This window comes from Anneissia japonica, unplaced genomic scaffold (assembly GCF_011630105.1).
Source record: "Anneissia japonica isolate Jap-2015-1 unplaced genomic scaffold, ASM1163010v1 scaffold3372_len255902_cov201, whole genome shotgun sequence".
NCBI classification, from domain to species: Eukaryota; Metazoa; Echinodermata; class Crinoidea; order Comatulida; family Comatulidae; genus Anneissia; species Anneissia japonica.
Window position 1 is genome coordinate 33398 of NW_022693616.1, and position 7900 is coordinate 41297.

A 7900-nucleotide genomic window follows, 5' to 3' on the forward strand; every position below is an offset into this window, starting at 1 on the left:
ATTGGAGTCATAACGTCAATATTTATTCAAATGGCACTTATAATCTCTGTTCAACATGTCCAGCTTGTGTGTCATTAAAGCACTTTAAGTTTTTGTTGTCATGCTAAACTTACAGATGAGCCTACAGCTAAGAGAATACGATGCAAGCTGTGGAATGACACATCAACAATGATTATGCCAGAACACAAAGGGCACAGTGTAACACTAACAAATGTTCAAGTTGAGATATACAAGGACCAAACACAGCTAAAGTCCACTGAATTAACAACCATCTCTGTAAGTACTGGATTTATTTACCTGCTTATCACTAACATACCTAAATTACGTATAACATCTCATTAAACAATGAGGAGGGGTGGCTGATTCCCCTTGAATCTGTTTAAATTGAAGATAGTTTGCCACAAAAATACATCAAAGCTATTTCATGATTGATAAGGCTGGTATTGAATATATAAGATGTTTAACACAAATTTGTAAGGCAAGAAATGTAGTGGAATAATGAGTCTGAAGTTTGTTCTTCCAAAATTATTGTAGAACCCTGCGGACCACTTTGAATTGGTGGACTCTGAATTATTTTGCGCGAAAACAACACAGACAACTTCTTGGCAGATTTGCCACTGTTTTGAACTTGACTGGTCAAACCACAGAACCAAAGTTGGCGGTTTAAGTCAAACTTATTTATCATCTACTAATATTCTTCATTGTTTGACATACCTCCATGGTTTGACAATAACAAATTTTCTTTCGTTCTTTAAAATCTGCTTAGTGACAAGCATGCGCAATAAGTAGAATAGTTATCACAATAACTACAACCACTGCTCTGCATACTGCATGTCACGCATGCGCTGTATGGTGGTAGATAAAACGTGCCTCGGCCAATGATTTATTTTCAAGTTTGCTGAGAGTTAACAATACGGAGTTTAAGTTTTTGTTGTCATGCTAGCTCGAAGCTTGGTTTTGTTTTTTCAACAATAGAGAAAACTTTATCAGTCACTACTGTAGGTACCGATGCTGACTGTTTTAGTTCTGCATCAAGCATCCATATTAGAAAAAATCGGATTAAATCGTTTATTGGTTGCATTCGCTAACCTTTGAACTTATTTACAAAGTAAACAGGTCAAAGTTTATTTGTGCTTTCGAAAAATATTTTTTCATTGATCGGTCGCGAAGTTTTTCTTTCGAAATAAAGCGTCATTTACACATATTATGTAAGTACTGTAAATTTTAAAAACCATCCTGTAATTTTAAGAATTATATATTTAATATATGTGCCAAGTATGAATTAGATCTATGGCGTCTCAACATTTTTTTTTATTTTCTCAAATCGTACGACTCCCGAGTCCGATGCATAAAAATGTCCGCTGATCGAAAGAACTCGTACGTAATTCTGTATATTGGAAGATAATTCAAACGTCATATTTGTTATTAAATTTACACATAAAGTCAGTATTACTGATGAATATGTCAAATATAATCATTGATTAGTATTATATTATAGACAATTTTTAAAGATTTCGATTTATTAGAATGATATTTTGCGATTAATATACCCGACTAAAATTGAGAATTACCGTCACGAAATTGCATATGGCGTCTTACTAGGTAATTCTGGGCTATAATTGGTCTGTATAGATCACGTGACATAGAATTTGAAATTTGATTGGATGATGTGTTGTTGATAGGAATATAGAGCATAAACATCGTGGTGTTGCATAGGCCTATAGTAATAGTTTTTAAACGATTTAAAATAATCATACCCCTGTATTAATAATAAATTAGTAAAAAAATGCATTTATAGAGTCTATTATTTAGTAAAAATTATTAGATCAAATTAATAAACAGTACCTAATAATTTTTTTTTTTCTTTCAGCTAACATTTTTTGTATACTAATTATACAGATTTCAAAGAAACAATACAGTAGCATTAACTTTTGACTGGTAAGATCATTTTTTAGTAATAATCATATTTCATTTTGAAATTCATATTTCTATATGTGACATTCATGCTTTTTTTTTTTTGAAAAAATATTTAAAAATTAACGTTAAAATTTATTATTTTTACAGATAATGTCAGGATCACGTTGAAAGAAGCGCCCACCATCCACAGAAAAGTCAGGACAATGTTTTCTTTTTTTTCAAGAGACATTTGGTACCACCCCTGAAGAGCTAACTGATCTGAAAAACGGGCATGTGCTATGGCTGTACCTAGACCACAACAAATCCAAAACTGCTGTTTCGCAAATGTTATAAACTAAATATAACATCATTGTGTCTGTAAACCACATACAATTATTGATTAATCAATCAATCAACAAATATTGGAAGAACTTTCACAGAGAAGAAAATGCTAAGAAGCTGACTGATGTGTGAAGAGAGATTTCGCCAATTCAAACAATGCGAAACTGATGCTGGTGGAAGTACATCAAGTGCAAGCCTACAGCCAGAACCACCTTCAACTCCACCGCACAACCACAACTGCCAATAGATATTTCAACACCAGTTCGAGGCCCCATACCTCAATTACCAATGTCAGTTGGCATGCGGTCGCTAAAGCGACGGAGTGTTAAGTTAACACCAAGGAAATTAGAATTACAAAGCAGGAACGACAAACTGAGACAAAGAAACAAAGACCTAATTGAAAGGTTGCAAAAAACTAAACCCAAAAAGACATTTGCTAGTGCAAAACAAGTAAAAAACAAATACTTGCAGCAAGAAATAAAAAGACTGAAATCAAGGTTGGAGAAAGAAAAAGAAAAAGTTAAAGGGAGAGAAATGAGGCAGACAGTGATTCAGAGAGAAAAAAGTCTCAGAAGACTATTGAATTACTATAAAAAGAAGGCGCAAAATGTTGCAAGCCAGGACATGTATGATAAACTCCTAAAGGAAAATGAGGAATTAAAAAAACAGTTACATGAAAAAGATCAAAAGCTTTGCGAACAAGAGAACAACATCATGCTGTTGCAAGAAAAGTTATCAGAGACAGCAATGCAGGGACAGGAAACTGTTTGGGATTGCAAACATGGCAGTTCCTTCAATTTTGAAACAAGAGAGCTGGTATTCAACATGATAGATTTAGGTGTACCGACAAAGAATGTAGAAGATCTTGTGATAAAATCTGGATGTACATTCGGATACAGTGTGAGTAATCCACCAAAACACAGTTCAGTAGAAAACATGGCGAGAGAACTTGGCGCTATATCTGATTATCAATCAGCAAAGTTCATGCTGGAATCTGAACAGCTGTCGCTAGGAATCGATGCCACCACACGGGAAGGCATTCACGTTAATGGCGTGTATGTCAGTTCAAAAGATGACAGCAATGTCATTGCCTTTGATGAATTAGCAGGTGGGACCCCTGTAGATTATCAAGTGCAGATAGACGAAAGCATTACCAATATGGCAAAAGTGTACTGCCAAGTACATGATAAATCTCCTACTGAAGTTCATTCTCAATTGATAAGTAAAATCACATCAACAATGAGTGACCGTGCGGCTGTAAACCATGCCACCATTCAGTTACTCGAGAAAAAATGGAAGACAAAACTGACTGAGTTGAATTGTCACCTCCACCCTCTGGAATCAATCGCCTGTAGTACAGCCTTATCAAACATTGAAAAACAAACAGGAAACCAGCAAAAGGACCTCCACAGCAAAGCTTACAAAGCTTTTGAATGGAAATTTAAGCTGCAAAACCACATGTCAAGCTATGGAACGTTCCTACATCAGTGAGTATGGAAGAATTGAATTGCAGGTCATTGGACTGATCGGGAAATTAATCTCTTCACCTTGGATGTCCAGATTTTATGTCAACAAATCTACTGATTTAAGCCACTTAGAAGCCTACGCCATCATAAAGTCTGTACAAGAACAGGTCCAGAAGTTTGCAGAAAATCCTGCTTTAACATTATCAACCACATTTAATTGCTCTGGAGATGCATTACACGATGATGTCAAGCCCCTTCAAATGCCACCAAGAAATGAAAAACATTCCTAGCAATGATGGGAAAATGTATGTCTGTTACACACAAAGTAATATTCAATGTATTCTTTAGCCGTCGATTTGACCCAAGATGACCTGATCATTCAATAGGAGTTTTAATACAGCTATATTCTATGTATTTATTTATTTATTCAGGTATAAAAAGGCTCAAAATACATTTAAGAAAAAGTTCAAATTACAAATTAATTTAATTATTTATTATTTATTAAATTTATTTATTAAATCGATTAATTAGAATTTTAAGATAAACCTTTCAAAGTGATCTTATTGGTTCTTCACTTACTGGGATCCATTCATTAAAGCGTTCTGATGATACCTGGGCCATGAGCTTTCCATACATTTGGATGTGTACCGACTTCATTCTGGAGCAATAGAAGCTGGCAAGATATCAAAATTGTTATTAGCTTTAGAGAGTAGAAGAGTTAAAGAAGTGAAAGAAAAAATCTCAGTGAAATAAATGAAAATGGTAAGATGCCAATCATTACTGTAATTTTATGGGTAAAGAAAACAATTGTTGTATATTAATTTTATTGTTTAGTATGCCAGTGCTGTAAATAATCTTGAAAATGTCAAAAATATTCTTCTTTTTTTTTTGAGTCAAATTAAAATTTTAATAGCCCCTGAAATGAATATTTATGAAGAATAATTTGAATGTCACCTTTTATATATCCTTAAATGAAGCAGTACATGGATTAATAAATGTGGTACTCTCTCAAGTAGGCTCTGTTCTGTACTTTTACTGTATTACTAACTATGGATACACACTTGTATTTAAAATAGAATTATGTTGCCACACATGGAGATATAATTTAAATGAAGCATAGAAAGTTTCACGGTTTATTTGGTTTGCAGACATAGTATGATAAAGCAGGAGAGGAGAATGAAGGAGAGGAAATTCTACAAACAAGAGAAAATGCTCATAAAGGTATTTTATGTCATGTAGGCCTACACAATTACCCTAAGGACAGTAGTTACTGCTTTTTCTTTGGGTTCTTGCATGAAATTTGACATAAAATTCTCAAAAAATATTTCTAGAAATAGTTTTTGTCTTTCTATTCTGTTTTATTTTTTAGTGATAAATTTTATATTGATGATTTCTGGTGTAAACAGTTTTTTCAAAAATCGGTTACGTAAAGATTGTGACAAATCACTGAACTTTGAAGCATTTTTTAATTTCTCAGAATAATTGTAAATGATTACACTTCTGATGGTGACATCAAATTAAATTCAAATACCTATATTTTCAGAAAGTGAATCAAGCAGTGACAGTGACGTCCCAACAACCAGTGAGACAAAAAAATCTAAAAAAAGAAGGGCACAGATGGAAGGTAAATCTAATTTTTTTTTAAACATTGCCTTAATATGTGTACATTATCAGTTGTTTGAGCATATGTAAAACCAACTGATGTTTTATGATTTCAGTAAATTCAAGCAGTGGCAGTAACGTCCGAACAATCACTAAGGCCAAAAAATCTAAAAAAAGAAGGGCACATGTTGAAGGTAAATCTAATATTTTTTCTTTTAAATTGTATTACTATGCATATATTATGAGTTGTTTAGCATATAAAAAAAACTTTATAATTTTAATAACTGATTCAGTTGCTGAGCATAATGAGACAAGTTAAGTTGGAACTAACAATCCAATGTGAAAAGCGTGCATTTCGCTGATATTACAAGACCTCCAGTAGGTGAATAGTTCCTGAGACACCATGTTCGGAACCTTTTTTTAATAAAGCATTTTTTTTTAAATATTTTAAGTGATCCTCATGCAATAATTCCATTTGAACATGGAATGGGAAGAAGAAAATTTTCAATCAGAAACTTGAAAAATATCTAAAGGTTAAAAAAGTTCCACCAACAGAGGCCTTGAAAACTGGTTTTTTTTTCTCTTTCGTGGCGTAACCACCACCTTTATTCAAACAATCAGTACAGTACAGTACAATATTTCCTTCTATATCGATTTTTTTTTCATTACCTTCATGGCATTAATTTGCTGCATTTTATATTTTCAATCTGTACTTTATTTTTCAACTAAAACAATCTATTAACAATTCAACATATTTAGAAGAAGTGAATACTGTCCATAAAGCTAAAAAGCGAAAGTGTCTCCTATCCCTCCTGTATGTCAACTTAAGGACCAGGCTATACAGACAAATTCAGTGGTAAGTTCAGAAATGAAATGTTAGTTTATACCAATATGTATGTTTTGTTGATTCCCCACTTTAAATTGGCTTGTTCCACAAAACCAGTGCTTCCAAAAATGTGAATTTAAAATAAAAATAAATAATATATTTTATCTTGCTATCCACTTCTAAAATTACTTTTTCCGAAAACAACATTTTCATGCTGTTTGCACACAAAACTCATTATTCGCATTCACAGTGTAAGTGAGAGCCCGCATGAACCATCATTATGCTTGATGTGAAATTTTTATTCTGTTGAAAGAAATTTATTTAGCTCAAAAATACTTTTATTCTACCCTCCTCAATGTTTCCCTAAACATTATTCTGGTCATTTCAACAACAGTATTGTCTTTAATTTACTTAAAAGATACTTAAAAGATCAGCCAGATGATGGGAGAAATGTCGATGAAATGTTTGGAATTAAAGTAGGACAACTATGTAAGGTAAATAGCTTTTTATATTCATTTTAAAACCAAACCTGTTAGTTTAAATTGTTTTTAAAATTTTGACAATTTAGTTGAAATCTAGTTTGTTTAAATATGATTTTGTAGTTATGCCTAAACTTTATGAACTACATAACAAAATATACAGTGATTAAAATGAGCCTAATCTGAATATGGAAGAAAATTCTTTAAATGCTTTTACCATCCAGTGCTGCTACTCTATTGTTCACAACTTTAAATCTTGTTTTGTATTAGTAAAACAATGTATTGTAGAAATTTAGCTATACTATATAAGATATTTAAAAAATTGTTCTGGTAATAAAATTTAATGTTCATTCAAATATAGGTAAAGAAGTGTAACTCACTACTTGCAATATCCAAAATTGACTTGTTTACAAGGAAAGTGACCGGAATAACTTTTGCTGATGGTTTGGACATGGATTCCATTATGATTACAAAACTTGACAGGTTAGAGCAAATATCAAACGCTATTGAAATATCTGCTTTAGACAAAACCATTCTTGAAAGGTTTAAAATAAATGCACAAGAAGATATGATAAAGAATTTATCAACCTTAAAATACAGGATTGAGTATCACAAGGTACAATTAGGTAGTGCTGTCAAACAAGAAGTTCGTCTGGCATTGCAACTTTGACAACGAGTCTGCAACCACTTTGTACTTGGTCTTGTGACCCCAGATGTGGACAGGGTGGTCCTGAACCTAGGTAGTAGGGGGTCTGTTAAATTTTGATATAAAAATAACAATCTAGAATATTTGGATAATCTGTTAGGTACTGATTGGGATGTGTTTGTGTATGACAATGTGACTACTTATGTGGCATGTCTGTCATTTCATATCAATAAGAACTGTAATGGCAATCTTAAACATTATAATCTATATTTTACAATAAATACTTGGCCTACATATTAAAACTTCTTTGCCCAAATAGACATTTGCTAGAAGCCTGCCAATTCAAAATTTCTTAGGCCATGGATCTACTCAAATATTTCTTGATGCTTTCAATTGAAGTAGTTAGCTGTTGTGTACTTAAATTATGAAAAACAAAATTAGTATGGTGATATCAAATTTTATTCTTGTAGTCGGTTAAGTCAACAGATATTCTAAACTGTAAAGTGTACCTGTCTAAATATGTTTTCTTTAGTTTTTGATTTAAAATTGGCATTAACATTGTAGTAATACAGAAGATTACCAACCTAAAATTTGGATAGTCTTTTAGGTATTGATTTGGATGTGTTTGATATATTTTCCACCA

General features: G+C 32.4%; 1 protein-coding gene and 1 long non-coding RNA gene across 2 annotated transcripts; both read left to right on the forward strand.

Annotated features, from left to right (window-relative positions):
* Positions 1-1923: 1923 nt before the first annotated feature.
* LOC117100861 lies at positions 1924-3729 on the forward strand. Its single transcript, XM_033240696.1, has 2 exons — positions 1924-1938; positions 2065-3729. Exon 2 carries the CDS (start codon positions 2527-2529, stop codon positions 3727-3729), a length of 1203 nt encoding a protein of 400 aa, XP_033096587.1. The 5' UTR covers positions 1924-1938; positions 2065-2526.
* A 1559-nt stretch (positions 3730-5288) lies between these two features.
* Positions 5289-6307, forward strand: LOC117100864. Its single transcript, XR_004444182.1, has 3 exons — positions 5289-5328; positions 5423-5500; positions 6066-6307. It is a non-coding gene; the product is annotated as an uncharacterized LOC117100864 (long non-coding RNA).
* The last annotated feature ends 1593 nt before the right edge of the window (positions 6308-7900 follow it).